At 46.2% G+C, this 19,266-nt stretch overlaps 1 protein-coding gene across 7 annotated transcripts in view; it reads left to right on the top strand.

The window, feature by feature from the left end:
* Positions 1 to 19,266, top strand: part of LOC124115607 (nucleoprotein TPR-like) — an 82,678-nt gene that overhangs the window by 3,224 nt on the left and 60,188 nt on the right. For all 7 annotated transcript variants that reach the window (XM_048399467.1, XM_048399466.1, XM_048399465.1 and 4 more), the window contains exons 3-19: positions 1,061 to 1,134; positions 4,401 to 4,497; positions 5,830 to 5,933; positions 6,567 to 6,680; positions 7,287 to 7,337; positions 7,548 to 7,640; positions 9,554 to 9,634; positions 9,824 to 9,911; positions 10,994 to 11,062; positions 11,834 to 11,905; positions 12,391 to 12,485; positions 13,551 to 13,643; positions 13,945 to 14,049; positions 14,182 to 14,289; positions 14,551 to 14,675; positions 14,924 to 15,025; positions 18,056 to 18,140. In XM_048399467.1, coding sequence (XP_048255424.1) covers positions 1,061 to 1,134; positions 4,401 to 4,497; positions 5,830 to 5,933; positions 6,567 to 6,680; positions 7,287 to 7,337; positions 7,548 to 7,640; positions 9,554 to 9,634; positions 9,824 to 9,911; positions 10,994 to 11,062; positions 11,834 to 11,905; positions 12,391 to 12,485; positions 13,551 to 13,643; positions 13,945 to 14,049; positions 14,182 to 14,289; positions 14,551 to 14,675; positions 14,924 to 15,025; positions 18,056 to 18,140 — 1,556 coding nt within the window. The remainder of the gene's footprint in view (positions 1 to 1,060; positions 1,135 to 4,400; positions 4,498 to 5,829; positions 5,934 to 6,566; positions 6,681 to 7,286; positions 7,338 to 7,547; positions 7,641 to 9,553; positions 9,635 to 9,823; positions 9,912 to 10,993; positions 11,063 to 11,833; positions 11,906 to 12,390; positions 12,486 to 13,550; positions 13,644 to 13,944; positions 14,050 to 14,181; positions 14,290 to 14,550; positions 14,676 to 14,923; positions 15,026 to 18,055; positions 18,141 to 19,266) is intronic.

Here is a 19,266-nt window from a genome sequence, read left to right as displayed (position 1 = left end):
ATTGAATATATTATGATGCAGTACTGTGCAAACATATACATTACATACAAGGTTGAATTCTGCATGGTGATCACCTAATAATGGATTACTTGGACGTAAAAAGAACCTATACTTTAGATGGTTTTACAACATGCAGGTTGGTACAGTACCTATTTGTGGACCCATGAAGATCTGGCGTAGAAAAGGTCTTCAGCAACCCATACATGCCGTAAAAGGCGGCTATGCTTGTTATAAGGGGCGACTAACAGGTCTGGCTCGCTGACTTGGTTGATTCATGTCATCGTATCCCAATTGCATGGATCGATGGTCATGATGTCAATCACTTGATTGTCTGCTCCAGACTTGATTATTTACAGACAGCTGTCATATAGCTGGAATAGTGCTGAGTGCAGCGTTAAGCAACAAACAAACAAACCTATTTGTGATGACCCTGATTTATGTATTATACTCAATTTGGGGAATGTGTAGATCTTTGGGAAATCTGTGTGCGCACATTACTGGGATATGATTGGTGGTGCTCGCAAGGAGTAGGGTGGGCATCAGAATGAAAATTAGCTGCCCCTAGCCCAACTGGCATGGGCACATTGTGTGAAGCCCATTTCTGGTGTCCCCCGCCATGATATTGCTGGAATATTGCTAAAAGCGGCGTAAAACCATACTCACTCACTCACTAATCTCAGCTAGTATCTAGTATCTGTGAAGATCTTGGCTGGAATACGTCTTCAGGAACCCATGCTTGCCATAAAAGGCGACTTTGCTTGTCGTAAGAGGGGACTAACGGGATCGGGTGGTCAGGCTTGTTTACTTGGTTGAAAAGGTCTTCAGCAACCCATGCATGACGTAAAAGGCGGCTATGCTTGTCAAAAGGGGCGACTAACAGGTCCGGATCGCTGACTTGGTTGATGCATTTCATTGATCTCAATTGCATGGATCGATGCTCATGCTGTCAATCACTGGATTGTCTGGTCTAGACTCCATTATTTTACATAGCTGGAATATTGCTGAGTGCAGACACTCAACAAACAAACAAATAGTATCTATGGCCTGAAACATGTTGCAGAAACCAAGTATGATGAGGCAAGTTCCAAACTCAAGACTCTTGAAACTTCCCACCAGTCCAGTGAAGCCACACAGGTGAGATTCGCTACGTATCCTTGCTGGTTATAATGGTAATCTGCCTAATCATTTCAAAAATATGTTGTTGTTTTTTTTTCAATAATTTCATTATCATGGCAAACAGGGTAGTTAACTCTTTCAACACCGTAGGCCGGTTATCCGGCCAAGAAGCATCGAGTCCCCAGACACGGCAGGCCGGTTATCCGGCCAAGGCGTAGTCACGTCAAAATAGTACTATATTTTTATGGACCTACCTGTAATATCATTCATTTATTAAATCTATCACATTTCACAATGTCTGAAATACATATTCCATTTCAATTTAACATTTTTTATCGTTTAATTAAAAAATTATTCACTATTTCCCGCGATGTTATTGAAAATAAAATTCTCGGACACACATTTCGACAACGGGTCCACATCGAACACGTCAAAGAGGAAAATAAAGACGTTTTAAACAAATCTTTAAATATATTATACAAAGTAATATATAAAATCAACAAAAATATATCTAAAAGTAATCAAACTTACATCTAAATTATTATTTTCATCTTTTCGTGCGATCGCGTGTAATGTAAGTCAAATGACATCTCGGCTTTCGTCGCCTTGAATTCTCGGCTCGGACACGATGTTTAATGCAAAAATATATGCATGAAAAATCTTTGTCACAGCTCGTAACCTAGCACGATACATTCACGAAGTTCCATATTTTTAATATATATCGTGATTTCCTGCTCAAAACGTTCAGAATAACACGATTTAACAAAATTCTTTCGCAAACTTCTGTAATTTATCGAACACGAGCTTGGTATCACAGCTGTAATTTGATTGGCTGCCTTAGGTCACGTGCTCAAAATTGACCAATCACGAAACTTGTAGCAGATTTCAGCAAGAAAGCGTCATTAGAAACCAATTTTAATCCAATGAAATCGCTTGTTATAACTACGGAAAAAACCCAGTTGATGTTACGAGCGTGTAGATGAAGGAATAAGCTTTCCAGCGATGTGTCATATGCCATTCTTCGACGAACGTGTTATTCATACGAAACCTCGAAAACGGGGGTATTTCTTCATTTTACAGTCGCTGTTATCGGGAAATGGGTGATGACAGAGACTATTTATAATTCTTTTTAAAATGATTTTCCAATAACGTAAAATAAAATAGAAATAGGTACGTGGATATTATGAAATCATATATTTGCCGAAAATCGTCAAGTTTTCGCTTCCTTGGTCCTTAATCTGGATGTTAACAACGTGTTAGCGTACATTTTTTATTTACAACGAATTTAATTAAGTTGTAAATGCATTATTTTAAATAATGTGAAAAACATAACTTTCATATTTATAAACCATAGGATCAGACCTTTCAAATGGTGTGTAACATGTAGTAGCAAATGTATTTTACAAGCAGGTATTTTCTTTGATAAATGTTGGCTTCATCTATCACACAAGAGCCTCTGGGAACTCGGTGTCCCAGCAGTAAACACTTCTGGTTGACTGGTGTTGAAAGAGTTAATACCATAATAGCAGTATGTCTTTTACTTCAAACTCCAAACTAATATTTCCAAATAAACATGATGAAAGAGAAATGTGCTTGAACAAAGTTTCCAGTTTCTTAAAACAATTCACCCGAACACATCCGAGCATCACCATGGTCATGCAGCTAACAACTGGGTCACGCACATAATCCCAAGCACAGCGACCTTGCACAGCCTGATGACATGTCCATCTCTCCCACATCATCCTCATTTGCATCGTCGCACAGTGGAGACATGTTTGTCAATATTGGGAAGACATTTTAGTTTTCTTCTTGTGGTTTCACTGCCGACTTAGCGTACCCCATCTCTCCACGTCAAGGGGAATGGGCCTGCCTAGATTGCTGACATACTTTTTCTGCCTCAGATCCACACGCTGTGATCGTCGCAGCATGTGCAGCCTTGACACACACTGTTCCAAATGTAAACACCGTTCAAAGACGTTTCTTTTTTTGTCTACTTACACAAGTGTCATCAGCACGAAATGGACCATTGTTCAAAACCTCGAGATTCTTAGATACACCCACGGTTGTGTCTACACTGTCTCCAAGACGACCAGCAAACCATCTGCCACAATTCCTGTCGCTGTTCAAACAAAATCCTCTTTGCCTGTGCTCTCCGTGGTCGAAAACGCGACAATTTGTTAGGCTTGGGACTTCTTCTACATCACTGATACCAGTTTCCTTGGATATTCGCATGGTCCTTTCCACCGCTCCTTCCAATGCTACTATGTCTACTGTCACCACAAGTCCTGCTCTTGGTCGATCATTCCCCCTCCCTGAATGTCGTCCACCGCTGGTTCCACTTATGTTGCTCCACAGGGTTCGTTGTCTACTACTATTCGTGAGGATGAGGATTGATCTCGCTCTTCACTCATGTCTCGCCACCCTAGGGATGCTCATTCGACTGATCATCGCTCTCCTGTGATCCTCCCTGGATCATAGGCACCAGACTGTGTTTGGTGTGGTGGTAGAGTGTCTGCTCGGAGAGCAGGTCGGGGGTTCGATCCCCAGCCTGTCATACCAAAAGACATTAAAAGATGGTATTTGTTGTTACACTGACTGGCGCTTGTCATCGAGGGGCTAAAACAAGGACTGATTTCCCCCATCCTGTCCATGATGGAGGTCCTTTCATCTTCGCTGTCTCACAAATCTCAAGACGATGCCTTTGTTCTCCTGATCGAAGATCCTCGAGGTGATCCTTGACCTCATCCTCATCCCTCATCATGTAGGTTTAAAGAATGCTTATACCAGGTCCCCTCGGAGACTTTTGCATCCAGGAGGTGGCTCAAGACGTAAAGACCTACTCCATCTTCAAGGTCAACATTTGGAGGATCGAGAGGACCACTGGCATCCACAGTTTGTAGCAGAGACAGACAAGTGGTCGTGTCGTGCAAGGTCGCTGTGCACCAGATTATGTGCATGACCCAGTTGTTTTGTGCATGACCATGGTGATGCTGGGATGTGTTTGGGTTAATTGTTATTAGAAGCTGGAAACTTTGTCCAAGCACGATTCTCTTTTATCATGTTTATTGGGAAATATTAATTTGGATTTTTTAGAAGCAAAAGAAATGCATAGTGTGAGATATGATAAGTATATAAATATACACTTTACCAGAAATTTTCAAGTTTTCTACATTTGAAATATTAATGTTTACTATTCACTTGAAACCAAGAAGTGTTAAAAACAAAAAATGATGGACAATGTAATGTTTGCTGCCATTGATTATGTTTTCAATGAACGTTGTCAGGTGCACCTTGAGAATGTGCGGAAGCAGCTGGAGGCGGAGAAAAGAGAGCTGAACCTGGTGCTGGAGAAACGAAGCAAGGAGATCACCAGACTCAACGGTCAGTAGGCAGCAGTCTAGCTGCACCTGCTAAACAGGCAATTGTCAGAAAAAAATTCCCAAATTGGAATAAATGTGTTCAATAACTAATGTTATGGCTTTTGCACAGTGGGGTAGCCTAGTGGTTAAAGCGTTCATTCATCACGCCGAAGACCTGGTTAGATTCCCCACATGGGTACAATGTGTGAAACCAATTTCTGGTGTCCCCTGTGGTTTTGCTGGAATATTGCTAAAAGCTGAGTAATACCGTACTCGCTCACTTTTGCACAGGACTTATAAACAAGAAGAGGCAGTTTTACATTTTTTTCATGAAATGAATTTCAAAATTCTCCTTAAGTTTAATTTTAAGAAAGTCCCAATGTCGAAGAAAGTAATGTTTTAGCCCATTTTGAGTGCCAAGAACACTTAGTTTGGAATCGTAGAAAAATCCCAGGTATGGTCACAGTCATCAGAGAAGAACAAATGGCCTAACCCAGCGAACTTGTTGGAGAATATTATCAATAAGTGAAGTGTTGAACACATAATGTTCACAATACATGCAGCAGTTTAATATCCTACTTCTTTATCTGACCAATCAACTTTAAGTATATAAAGAAAATGTGCTCAACTTGAAAGTTACTATACTAAAACTATCAACCTTTTTTGAGAGTACAGGTTGTCTGCATGTCACTCTGCAGTTGCTCCCCTTTGCTGCCAGGATAAGCAGGTTGCATGTTTGAATCTAAGATTCCCTTGATTATGATCCTTGGTATGCTTGAGGTGAATGTATGGGTTTGAGCGTTCCTACCATGTTGATATAGTTTACTTTCCTTGATAGAATTTAAAGACATCAGAGCAGCCTTATTCCTTTATATGTATATGGTCTACCTTTGCAGGATCTGATCCCATTGTTCATGTTGTAGTGCCAGATAGGATGTTTTGTGTGTGGGTATGAACAGGCCTAACAAATGGAATAGTTGTACATGCCCCCGACCTATATGGTTCCAAAATAGTTGCATCCGAATCAGCTCTCTGCCCCAGATATGCTACCTTCGTCACAGGAATGTTTCAGATGAATTGAAAGTTTTTACTGACAAGGTTGCTGTTGTCATGTTTCAGATGAATTGAAAGTTTTCACTGACAAGGTTGCTGTTGTCATGTTTCAGATGAATTGAAAGTTTTCACTGTCAATGTTGCTGTTGTCATGTTTCAGATGAATTGAAAGTTTTCACTGACAAGGTTGCTGTTGTCATGTTTCAGATGAATTGAAAGTTTTCACTGTCAATGTTGCTGTTGTCATGTTTCAGATGAATTGAAAGTTTTCACTGACAAGGTTGCTGTTGTCATGTTTCAGATGAATTGAAAGTTTTCACTGACAAGAACGCTGCTTTAAGCCAGGAGAAGTGTGAGATCCAGGCCAAGCTGGGGGGGCTTCAGTCACAAGAAGTGTCCCGAGAGGTGGGTTTGTTGCACATGTGGCACTGTTCACGTTACTGTGATGATGATGATGATGATGATGATGATGATGATGAAAGCAGGTTGATTCCAAACACTTTAACACAGACTTTGAGTATGGCTATGTTATTATTTTATTCAATGTTAATAACAAACAAATTATTGATAACCTGGTTTTCTTGATGATTTGTGGCAGTGGGGTAGCCTAGTGGTTAAAGCGTTCGCTCGTCACGCGAGACCCGGGTTCGATTGCCCATATGGATACAATGTGTAAAGATCCGGGGTAGAATAGGTCTTCAGTAACCCATGCTTGCCGTAAAAGGCGACTATGCTTGTTGTAGGTGGTGACGAATGGGATCGGGTAGTCAGGCTCGCTGACTTGGTTGATGCATGTCATCGCATCCCAATTGCATGGATTGATGCTCATGATGTCAATCACTGGATTGTCTGGTGCAGACTCGATTATTTACATACCGCTGGAATATTGCTGAGTGAGGCATTCAACAAACAGAAGAAAAAAAACACCAAAAAAAACAATGTGTGAAGCCAATTTCTGGTGTCCCCTGCCGTGATGTTGCTGGACTATTGCTAAAAGCGGGGTAAAGCCATACTCACTCTCTCTTGATTTGTTTACAGTACCGTGAGAAGCGACTTGTTCAAGAGAAGGAGCACATGCAGAAGCAGATGGACTGGCTGAATGGGGAGCTGAAGAGCAAGACGAACGACCTGATCAATGTCAAGAAGGAGAGGGTAACTACAGTGTTGTTTGTCTCCAGTGTTGTGTGAATAATCATGTCCCCATGGCCTCAGTGTGCCAGAAGCCCTTGGGAATTCTGCAGCAGATCGGGTCCCTGTACCCCCTGCCTGGGTGGTCACAAGATGTGTGGACCCGTGCATACCTGGGTTAGAATAGGTCCCCAGCAACCCATGCTTGGTGTAAGAGGCAACTATGCTTGATGCAAGAGGCGACTATCAGGATCGGGTGGTCATACTTGCTGACTTGTTTGATGCATGTCATTGTATTGATGCTCATGATGTCAGTCACTGGATTGTCTGTCGTCATATAGCTGGAATATTGCTGAGTGCGACATTAAACAACAAATAAACAAAACAAACGAAAACAAACTATGAGCCGGGTAAATGTGTGTGGTCAGGATCAAGCAGCAGAAGGTGCTTAGCCAAAGTGGATTAAGTAAACTCCCAAGTTTTATTTTGTATCAGTATTTTACCTGAGAGTTTTTATGAACTCATCCTGTATTTGCATGGAAGCCCTGTCTGCTGGCAGGTGTCTGTTGGAGGGTAGTTGGTGAGTTGTTTCAAGGAATCTGTGGTTCATGTTGTGTGTTTCCCCTACAGGCCAGCAAGCTCCTGGACGTGCAGTCGAAGCTGGACGAGAAAGTGGAGGAGGTGAGGACATAACTAACAGTTTGTTGAAAAAAAGATCAAATCTCTTATTTATTTAAAAGTCAGAGCGCAATAATCTTGAATACGACATTATACTTCATTTCACCTTTTATTGAAAATTCAATTCCAGAAAAGATGTATTCCATTCTCCAATATTGTTCTGTTGTGTAAATACTTAAGAACAGTACATTCGTTACTTTCCTCCTGTTTCAGCTGAATCACATGCAGCTATCCCTTGATTCTCTGAAGAAGTCCAAGGAGGAACAGGCACTGAGAATTGATTTCCTCATTCAGAAAGTCAAGGATGTAAGTTGTTTATGTTTATTATTTCCCATGAGTTCCCAAGATAGCTGTTTATATTTTTATAATACTGATACTCACTCAAGCTCCACATGCGCCTCCACATGCGCCTCCACATGCGCCTCCACATGCACCTCCACATGCACCCCCACATGCACCTCCACATGCGCCTCCACATGCACCCCCACATGCACCTCAACATGCGCCCCCCACATGCGCCTCCACATGCACCCCCACATGCACCTCCACATGCGCCTCCACATGCACCTCCACATGCACCCCCACATGCACCCCCCACATGCACCCCCACATGCACCCCCCACATGCACCTCCACATGCACCCCCACATGCACCTCCACATGCACCCCCACATGCACCCCCCACATGCACCCCCTCATGCACCCCCCCACATGCACCCCCCCACATGCACCTCCACATGCGACTCCACATGCACCCCCACATGCACCCCCACATGCACCCCCCACATGCACCTCCACATGCACCCCCCACATGCGCCTCCACATGCGCCTCCACATGCACCCTCCACATGCGCCTCCACATGCACCCCCACATGCACCTCCACATGCACCTCCACATGCACCCCCACATGCACCTCCACATGCACCTCCACATGCACCCTCCACATGCACCTCCACATGCACCTCCACATGCACCCCCACATGCACCCCCACATGCACCTCAACATGCGCCCCCCACATGCACCCCACATGCGCCTCCACATGCACCTCAACACGCACCTCCACACGCACCCCCACATGCACCCCCCACATGCACCCCCACATGCACCCCCCACATGCACCTCCACATGCACCCCCACATGCACCTCCACATGCACCCCCACATGCACCCCCACATGCACCTCAACATGCGCCCCCCACATGCACCCCACATGCGCCTCCACATGCACCCCCACATGCACCTCCACATGCACCTCCACATGCACCCCCACATGCACCCCCCACATGCACCTCCACATGCACCCCCACATGCACCTCCACATGCACCCCCACATGCACCCCCCACATGCGCCCCCACATGCACCCCCTCATGCACCCCCACATGCACCCCCCCACATGCACCTCCACATGCGCCTCCACATGCACCTCCACATGCACCTCCACATGCACCCTCCACATGCACCTCCACATGCGCCTCCACATGCACCCCCCACATGCGCCCCCACATGCACCCCCACATGCACCCTCCACATGCGCCTCCACATGCACCTCCACATGCACCTCCACATGCACCTCCACATGCGCCTCCACATGCACCTCCACATGCACCTCCACATGCACCCTCCACATGCACCCCCACATGCACCCCCCACATGCGCCTCCACATGCACCCTCCACATGCGCCCCCACATGCACCCCCACATGCACCTCCACATGCACCTCCACATGCACCCCCCACATGCACCTCCACATGCACCTCCACATGCGCCTCCACATGCACCCCCCACATGCACCTCCACATGCACCCCCACATGCGCCTCCACATGCACCCCCCACATGCACCTCCACATTCACCTCCACATGCACCTCCACATGCACCTCCACATGCACCCCCACATGCACCCCCCACATGCACCCCTCCACATGCAGCTCCACATGCGCCCCCACATGCGCCTCCACATGCACCTCCACATGCACCCCCCACATGCACATGCACCCTCCACATGCACCCTCCACATGCACCCCCACATACACCTCAACATGCACCCTCAACATGCGCCCCCACATGCAACCCCCACATGCACCCCCTCATACATCTCCACATGCACCCCCCACATACACCCCAATCTACCCCTACTCCCCAAACTACCCTCACACCTACTACTACCCCCATCCCACCATCGGCCTATCACTCACTGACCAACTCCTCCCATATTACAGACCCGTGACGCTCAGACACAATCAGACGAACAGTTCCGCCAGGAGATTGCTGCTCAGGGGAAACTGGTGCAGTTGTACAAGGTAACAGTCTCTTTATCCATCTATTATAAGGATTATGTTGTTTTACATGTTTATCCCTGGTGTGACAAATGGCTCAATTCTGGATGTTAACTGTTGGTGCAAGGTGCATTCTGTCTCACGGCCTTGATGTGTCACAGATACAGGTGAACCCCACCACTCACTCTCTTTCTCATTGTTTTGTATCTTTAGACGTCGTCAGAGGAGGGTGACACAAAGGTGACCGAGTTGACGCGGGCGGTGGAGGAGCTGCAGAAGCTCCTGAAGGAAGCCTCCGATGGTAGGTCAGGGCTCGAAATTAACCGTATTTTGCATGCCATCGCACGCCTAAAATGAAAATGGCACGGCTAAATCATGATCTTCGTGCCTCGATGGCACGCTTGGAAAATAGGAATTAATAACCTACCTTTGCCATATAAGGCATATTTTAATGATAAATATAAATCTCGTCAGCAATAAATGAACTCTTTCAACACAGTAGGCCGGTTTTCCGGCCAAGAACATCAAGTCCCCAGACACCGTAGGCCGATTAACTGGCCAAGCCGTAGTCACGTCAAAACAGTATATATTTTTATGGACCTACCTGTAATATCATTCATTTATTAAATCTATCACATTTCACAATGTCTGAAATACAAATTCCATTTCAATTTATCATTTTTTATCGATAAAGTAAAAAATTATTCACTATTTCCCGCGATGTTATTGAAAATAAAATTCTCGGACACACATTTCAACAACGGGTCCACATCGAACATGTCAAAGAGCAAAATAAAGACATTTTAAACAAATCTTTAAATTTGTTATACAAAGTAATAAATAAAATCAACAAAAATATATCTAAAAGTAATCAAACTTACATCTAAGTTATTATTTCCATCTTTTCGTGCGATCGCCTGTAATGTAAGTCAAATGACATCTCGGCTTTCGTTGCCTTGAATTCTCGGATCGGACGCAATGTTTAATGTAAAAATATATGCATGAAAAATCTTTGTCACAGCTCGTAACCTAGCACGATACATTCACGAAGTTCCATATTTATAATATATATCGTGATTTCCTGCTTAAAACGTTCAGAATTACACGATTTAACAAAAATCCTTCGCCAACTTCTGAAATTTATCAAACACGAGCTTGGTATCACAGCTGTAATTTGATTGGCTGCCTTATGTCACATGCTCAAAATTGACCAGTCATGAAACTTGTAGCAGATTTCGGCATTATTAGCCATTATTATATTGTTGTTGTTGAAGTGACTGTTGCAGTGTGTCTTGATTCATGTAAACATGCTCTGCAGAGGCAGCCATGACTGTTGAAGAATGTTTGGAATCGGTGTGTAAATGACTTGTATGCTTCTTTCAGCCCATTCCAAGCTGGAGGGAGAGCAGAATCAGATTGAAGATGGCTTCAGGGATCAGTTGAAAGCTAAAGGTGACATCGGGTTCTGAAACATGTTCCAGCGTGTCCGGGCAAAGGGTGCTCATGATGACTAAATGTGTGAAGTGTGTTCAGCCATTGTTTACAGCCAAGTGATAATTCAGTCTGCTTCTTTCGAATTTGGATCACAAAAACTTCAACTCTTCAGTAATATTGGGTGCCCACTGTAGCTATTGAGATTGCTGTGTTATCTGTACATAGGTTCAATATGGCAGACAATGTTGTAAAACCCTTAAATGTCCAATATCCCCTCCTGGAAAAAGTCCTTTAATTGCAATGTACGAGTATTTCTATATTGATATATTTGATCATTTCATCAAGAATGTTATTAATAGGCAGAAGGATTGTTGCATAAAACCTAACAGGGGACGTATAAAACCACAAATACCCCAAGGGATATTTCTACAGCGAATTTATCTTGCCGACATGTTCAATCTGTCTTTGAAAAGGAAGATCATCTAATTAAAGACTGATAGAAAACAGCTGTGCGATTGAGCTGAGGTTATCATGTGCTGTTTCGCAAGACTTTCATTGTAAACAACGTGCAGCTTTTTGCATCATCAGGGGTGCATGAGATTTATTCTCCCTCTGAGAAATCCATGTGCTGCCTGTTTTCTTCATGGCGGGGTATAAGGGATTTATTCTCCCCCTTAGAAATTTATTTCCCTCCCGAGCAGATACGTAGTATTTTATCAAGAATACATGAACCAATCAGATCTCAACCTTCTGACATGGAGTTAAGATAGCAAGTTATTCTGGTTGCAGACGTGAAGACGGGGAAACTGGAGCAAGAGCTGAAGAACGCCAATGAGCTGCTTGTTGCCGTGAAAGCCAAAGGTAGGTAACTCTGCATCCGTATAGCTGTCGCTTCAAACTTTCTTTGTTAATCAATGCGGACCACCATCTTGTTCTGGTTTCTGGGAAAGTGCTACTTGGATGTCATTAGGAATAAATAGAAGTAGATATTCTGTTTAGAATTCACAATTATGCCATTTCTACACATTGTACAATTTCTACACACTCTACCATTTCTACATACTCTACCATTTCTACACACTCTGCCATTTCTACACACTCTGCCATTTCTACACACTCTACCATTTCTACACGCTCTACCATTTCTACCATTTCTACACACTCTACCATTTCTACACACTCTTACCATTTCTACACTCTACTTTCACTACACACTCTACCATTTCTTTGTATACATATCCTTATGCCTGTGGGTTACAGGTGTACTGATATGCACATATATATATATATCTATATGTGTAGGACATACCTGAGTTTGTAAGTAAAATATCGTCTACCCCATGCAGGTGCTGCCAAACTCAGCGATGAAGCGATAGAAGCCTTGTCACCATCCGCAGCTGCAACATCCAAAATACTCAAGTCGGGCATGACCCTCACACAGGTGGGTGCAGCTGTCAGGATAGTTACACACCTTCAAGCTGTCCTCCTGAGTTATGTATACAGAAAAATTTTACTGTGCCACTTCAGTATGTATAGAGGACAGTTAGGCCTGGACTGGCCTCGAGTATGGTAGAGATATACTGTCCGGCTAGTCCAGACTACTTCAGTTATGCATACAACACAGTCAGGCCTGGACTGGCCTCAAGTATGGTATAGATATACCGTCCGGCTAGTCCAAACTACTTCAGTTATCCATACAATACAGTCAGGCCTGGACTGGCCTCAAGTATTGTCTTAGATATGCAGTCAGGCTAGTGCAAGTAACTTCAGTTATCCATACAGTATTGATAGATATACAGTTAGTCTTGGCTTGACCTCAGGTGTGGTATAATTATGCCGTTGGGATGGTGCAACTTCAGTTATCCATACAATACAGTTGTGCTTGTACTGACATGTTAGTTTCAGTTTTCCATACTATGATATATAACAGTACCAGGTTTGTTGCGAAATGGGGACTGCCAGACTGACATTTCCATTCCATGTTGTAATCATCTGCATGCTCTTATTTTTATCTTGTAGAGTTTGATATTTATGTCAACTGGTAGTGTACACTAATGAAGCTTTCAAATTCCACCACTGAGCTGACAGGATATCGTTGTCTTTGAATTTGTACATATCTTGTTGCTGCTCCAACATGGTGGTGGGCGTTGGGACATCTCAGTACGCCATCTCGTAATTAGTTTGAACTAGCAAACTTTGCTCACAATAGTCCAAGAGTGACATCTGCTGACAATGATGTTGACTACTTTATGAAGCTGAAATAACAGTTGTGTGTGTGCACACGAAGCAATAATATTGTCAGTGGTGAGAAAGAAATCTGTACCCATGCCTAAGTCGCCATTATGACGTTCATCATGTGATGTAGATATCAGAAGCTCTGGTAGATGTGTATCCCTCTATTGATGTTATAGGCCAGATGAGGAAATATATAGGTTTTTATTGTTATCAGTAATTGTGGGCAAAGGTTTATTTTGTTTCTCTTACTGTTTCTTTCTTTCCCTGGCAGATTTACAATGAGTACGTGGTCTCTTCTGAGAATCTGGAACTGGAGCGAGAAGAAAACAAACGTCTCAACCAGTACCTTGACCAGATCCTACAGGTGGGCTCAGTACACACTTTGAATGTCTGGAATCCAAGATACATAATCTGATTAACATCTAATCATTTAACAAATTAATTTTTAGTTACCATGATTAAATATTTAAGTATACTGGGTGCGGTGGGGTAGCCTAGTGGCTAAAGCCTCGGCCTGTTATGCTGAAGGCCCGGGTTCGAATACCCACATGGGTGCAATGTGTGAAGCCCATTTCTGGTGTCCCCCGCCTTGATATTGCTGGAATATTGATAAAAGCTGCGTAAAACAATACCCACTCACTCAAAAGTATACTTCCATTTTACAGGAAATCGAAGAGCGTGCACCACGTATGAAGAAACAGCGTGAGGACTACGAGATGTCACTGCAGACCATTAGTCAGCTGACGTCACAGCTCGACACAGCCATGCTGGTAGGTGGCAGTGGCTGGTGACTGATCTTTGTCTACATTGATTGTAGTGCTCAAGAAATAGTAACTACATTATTATTTCCAATTTTTTCATGACATCTCTGTTGAGTATGTTTGCTATTCGCTGTTTTGCAGGAATCTGAAAAGTTGCAGCGTGAGGGTGACGAATACCGGCGGAAGTTGGGCCACTTTCAGAGAGAGGCTCAGAAATATCAACAACAGACTGTGGATCTTGGGCACCAGGTGAGGACAGGGCATGGGCTGCTTGGTAAACCTCAGCAGTGACCAGCGGCGGTGGGGTAGCCAAGTAGTTAACGTGTTCATTGTCACGCCGAAGACCCGGGTTTGATTCCCCACATGGGTACAATGTGTGAAGCTCATTTCTGGTGTCCCCGCCGTGATATCAGTCGCTGATATTTCGGGTCCGATATTTTAGAGGCCTCCATGATATTGCTGGAATATTGGTGAGTGGCATTGACCAACCATGGAGTGGATGTGTTGTAGGTGCGGTACTTGGTGAAGGAGGTTGAGGAGCTGAAGGGAGGTAGAGTGGTTCGGGACGAAGATGTGTCATCAGCGGAGGTGTCAAGTTCATCCTCTCTCATCTCAGGCAAACTTGTCACATTTAGGTGAGTACCTTTTCTCTTTTACAGATTTGGACAGTAAGGTTAAACCGGACAGTGTTAACAAGTCTTTAGTTTGGTCAGCAGGAAGGGCAGGAGTTCGTGGGGTAACACATCAGCTCCTGAAGCTCCAGGTTTTTTTCCTTAAGTTGGTACAAGGTGTGAGCAAATTGATTGTGTCCCAAAAATTAATACTCACTCTTTCATTTGCGTTCAATAATAAGTCATTGTAACTTCCCAATTGTTTGTCTCAGGAGCATTGAAGAAATGCAGAATCAGAACCAGAGACTCCTGGGGGTGGTGCGAGAACTCAGTGACAAGCGGGAGGAGGAGGAGAAGCTGGCTACAGATACCAAGTAAGTGGACGCCCAAGGGACAGGTGCTTGTCAATGGGTGGAAGATGTGGAGTAGGTACAGGTGCTTGTGTAGGGGTGGAAGATGGGGAGTAGGTGCAGGTGCCTGTCAGGGGATGGGTGGATGATGTGGAGAAGGTGCAGGTGCTTGTCAGGGGATGGGTGGATGATGTGGAGTAGGTGCAGGTGCTTTTCAGGGGATGGGTGGATGATGTGGAGAATGTGCAGGTGCTTGTCAGGGGATGGGTGGAGTAGGTGCAGGTGCTTGTCTGGGGATGGGTGGATGATGTGGAGTAGGTGCAGGTGCCTGTCAGGGGATGGGTGGATGATGTGGAGTAGGTGCAGGTGCCTGTCAGGGGATGGGTGGATGATGTGGAGTAGGTGCAGGTGATTGTCTGGGGGTGATGGATGATGTGGAGAAGGTGCAGGTGCTTGTCAGGGGATGGGTGGATGATGCGGAGTAGGTGCAGGTGCCTGTCAGGGGATGGGTGGATGATGTGGAGTAGGTGCAGGTGCCTGTCAGGGGATGGGTGGATGATGTGGAGAAGGTGCAGGTGCTTGTCAGGGGATGGGTGGATGATGTGGAGTAGGTGCAGGTGCCTGTCAGGGGATGGGTGGATGATGTGGAGAATGTGCAGGTGCTTGTCAGGGGATGGGTGGAGTAGGTGCAGGTGCTTGTCTGGGGATGGGTGGATGATGTGGAGTAGGTGCAGGTGCCTGTCAGGGGATGGGTGGATGATGTGGAGTAGGTGCAGGTGCCTGTCAGGGGATGGGTGGATGATGTGGAGTAGGTGCAGGTGATTGTCTGGGGGTGATGGATGATGTGGAGAAGGTGCAGGTGCTTGTCAGGGGATGGGTGGATGATGTGGAGTAGGTGCAGGTGCCTGTCAGGGGATGGGTGGATGATGTGGAGTAGGTGCAGGTGCCTGTCAGGGGATGGGTGGATGATGTGGAGTAGGTGCAGGTGCTTGTCTGGGGATGGGTGGATGATGTGGAGAAGGTGCAGGTGCCTGTCAGGGGATGGGTGGATGATGTGGAGTAGGTGCAGGTGCTTGTCTGGGGATGGGTGGAGTAGGTGCAGGTGCTTGTCTGGGGGTGATGGATGATGTGGAGAAGGTGCAGGTGCTTGTCTGGGGATGGGTGGATGATGTGGAGTAGGTGCAGGTGCCTGTCAGGGGGTGGGTGGATGATGTGGAGTAGGTACATGTGCCTGTCAGGGGATGGGTGGATGATGTGGAGTAGGTACAGGTGCCTGTCAGGGGATGGGTGGATGATGTGTAGTAGGTACAGGTGCTTGTCTGGGGGTGATGGATGATGTGGAATAGGTGCAGGTGCCTGTCAGGGGATGGGTGGATGATGTGGAGTAGGTACAGGTGCTTGTCAGGGGATGGGTGGATGATGTGGAGTAGGTGCAGGTGCTTGTCTGGGGATGGGTGGATGATGTGGAGTAGGTACAGGTGCTTGTCTGGGGGTGATGGATGATGTGGAGTAGGTGCAGGTGCCTGTCAGGGGATGGGTGGATGATGTGGAGAAGGTGCAGGTGCTTGTCAGGGGATGGGTGGATGATGTGGAGTAGGTGCAGGTGCCTGTCAGGGGATGGGTGGATGATGTGGAGAATGTGCAGGTGCTTGTCAGGGGATGGGTGGAGTAGGTGCAGGTGCCTGTCGGGATGGGTGGATGATGTGGAGTAGGTGCAGGTGCCTGTCAGGGGATGGGTGGATGATGTGGAGAAGGTGCAGGTGCTTGTCTGGGGGTGATGGATGATGTGGAGTAGGTGCAGGTGCCTGTCAGGGGATGGGTGGATGATGTGGAGTAGGTGCAGGTGCTTGTCAGGGGATGGGTGGATGATGTGGAGAAGGTGCAGGTGCTTGTCAGGGGATGGGTGGATGATGTGGAGTAGGTGCAGGTGCCTGTAAGGGGATGGGTGGATGATGTGGAGTAGGTGCAGGTGCCTGTAAGGGGATGGGTGGATGATGTGGAGTAGGTGCAGGTGCCTGTCAGGGGATGGGTGGATGATGTGGAGTAGGTACAGGTGCCTGTCAGGGGATGGGTGGATGATGTGGAGTAGGTGCAGGTGCCTGTCAGGGGATGGGTGGATGATGTGTAGTAGGTACAGGTGCTTGTCTGGGGGTGATGGATGATGTGGAATAGGTGCAGGTGCCTGTCAGGGGATGGGTGGATGATGTGGAGTAGGTACAGGTGCTTGTCAGGGGATGGGTGGATGATGTGGAGTAGGTGCAGGTGCTTGTCTGGGGATGGGTGGATGATGTGGAGTAGGTACAGGTGCTTGTCTGGGGGTGATGGATGATGTGGAGAAGGTGCAGGTGCCTGTCAGGGGATGGGTGGATGATGTGGAGTAGGTGCAGGTGCTTGTCAGGGGATGGGTGGATGATGTGGAGAAGGTGCAGGTGCTTGTCAGGGGATGGGTGGATGATGTGGAGTAGGTGCAGGTGCTTGTCAGGGGATGGGTGGATGATGTGGAGAATGTGCAGGTGCTTGTCAGGGGATGGGTGGAGTAGGTGCAGGTGCCTGTCGGGATGGGTGGATGATGTGGAGAAGGTGCAGGTGCTTGTCTGGGGGTGATGGATGATGTGGAGTAGGTGCAGGTGCCTGTCAGGGGATGGGTGGATGATGTGGAGTAGGTGCAGGTGCCTGTCAGGGGATGGGTGGATGATGTGGAGTAGGTGCAGGTGCCTGTCAGGGGATGGGTGGATGATGTGGAGTAGGTGCAGGTGCCTGTCAGGGGATGGGTGGATGATGTGGAGTAGGTGCAGGTGCTTGTCTGGGGGTGATGGATGATGTGGAGAAGGTGCAGGTGCTTGTCAGGGGATGGGTGGATGATGTGGAGAAGGTGCAGGTGCTTGTCAGGGGATGATGTGGAGTAGGTGCAGGTGCCTGTCAGGGGATGGGTGGATGATGTGGAGTAGGTACAGGTGCTTGTCTGCTCACAATCCTTAGATGAGTTTTTCTCCCTTTGAAACAGCATATGACTGGAGATATTGATCTTATTTGTTCCCCTGATCTTGTTTTCAGGACCCAGGAGCTTCGTGAGCAGCTCGAGATGACTCAGGCCGAGTTGGAGGAGCTGAGAGCTGGCAAGACACGTCAGGCCGAGATGGTGAGTGCACCAGCTACAGGGTTTGCAGGGTCTTTCTCTAACACCTGAGTAGCAATAGTGGGGAGGCAGTGCACCAACTACAGTAGCACCGCAGTGCACCGGCTACAGGGTGTGCAGGTCCTCCTCTAACACCTGAGTAGCAATAGTGGGGAGGCAGTGCACCAACTACAGCAGCACCGCAGTCCACCGGCTACAGGGTGTGCAGGTCCTTTCATCACAATGCCTGTTAGATTCCCCATTCATAGCAAATAGGGGCGGTCGGGTAGCCTAGTGATCGTCACGCCGAAGACACGGGTTTGATTCCTGACATGGGTACAATGTGTGAAGCCCATTTCTGTTTACCCCGCCGTGATATTGCTGGAATATTGCTATAAGCAGCATAAAATATAAAACTCACTCACTCATAGCGAATAGCTGTAATATTTCTGATGCTGTGTTGAGCAATATTCACTCCCTACATTTTCCATGTTCATGCCATGATTATAGCTGCGGAAAACTCTCTCTCATCAGCTGGTTCTCGTCCATGATGAGCAACTGGCTATGGTATCGATCATTGATCCACAGGAGAACTATCAATTACTAAGATGGGAAAGGTTTCCTATTTATATCATCATTACCTGTAATGACTATCACTCTCACTAGTTGAGAACAAAGAGCATTATTTAGAAGAATTATTTTATGATGAAAGCTTACATATGATCACACTCAAATTGTGTCTGGGAGCTGATCTTATCTTCAGTGCTCTATGACTTGGAGACAAATGTCACAATGTGTGATTGTGTGTCATGGTTCCCTAACTGTAGATTGTTGCATGTATGACAGTGTCTGAAACGCAGCAGAGAAAACTGAGAGCCTTAAGGGCCAGCAAAACTGTAGGCTCAGTGGAAAAACTGTAGGCCCAGTGGAAAAACTGTAGGCCCAGTGGAAAAACTGTAGCCCCGGTGGAAAAACTGTAGGCCCAGTGGAAAAACTGTAGGCTCAGTGGAAAAACTGTAGGCCCGGTGGAAAAACTGTAGGCTCAGTGGAAAAACTGTAGGCCCAGTGGAAAAACTAGCCCCGGTGGAAAAACTGTAGGCTCAGTGGAAAAACTGTAGCCCCGGTGGAAAAACTGTAGGCCCAGTGGAAA

This window comes from Haliotis rufescens, unplaced genomic scaffold (genome assembly GCF_023055435.1).
Source record: "Haliotis rufescens isolate VD_foot unplaced genomic scaffold, xgHalRufe1.0.p SCAF_2, whole genome shotgun sequence".
Taxonomy (NCBI): Eukaryota; Metazoa; Mollusca; class Gastropoda; order Lepetellida; family Haliotidae; genus Haliotis; species Haliotis rufescens.
The sequence above is the reverse complement of the archived record's forward strand: the minus strand, read 5'-3'. Positions and strand labels throughout refer to the sequence as shown.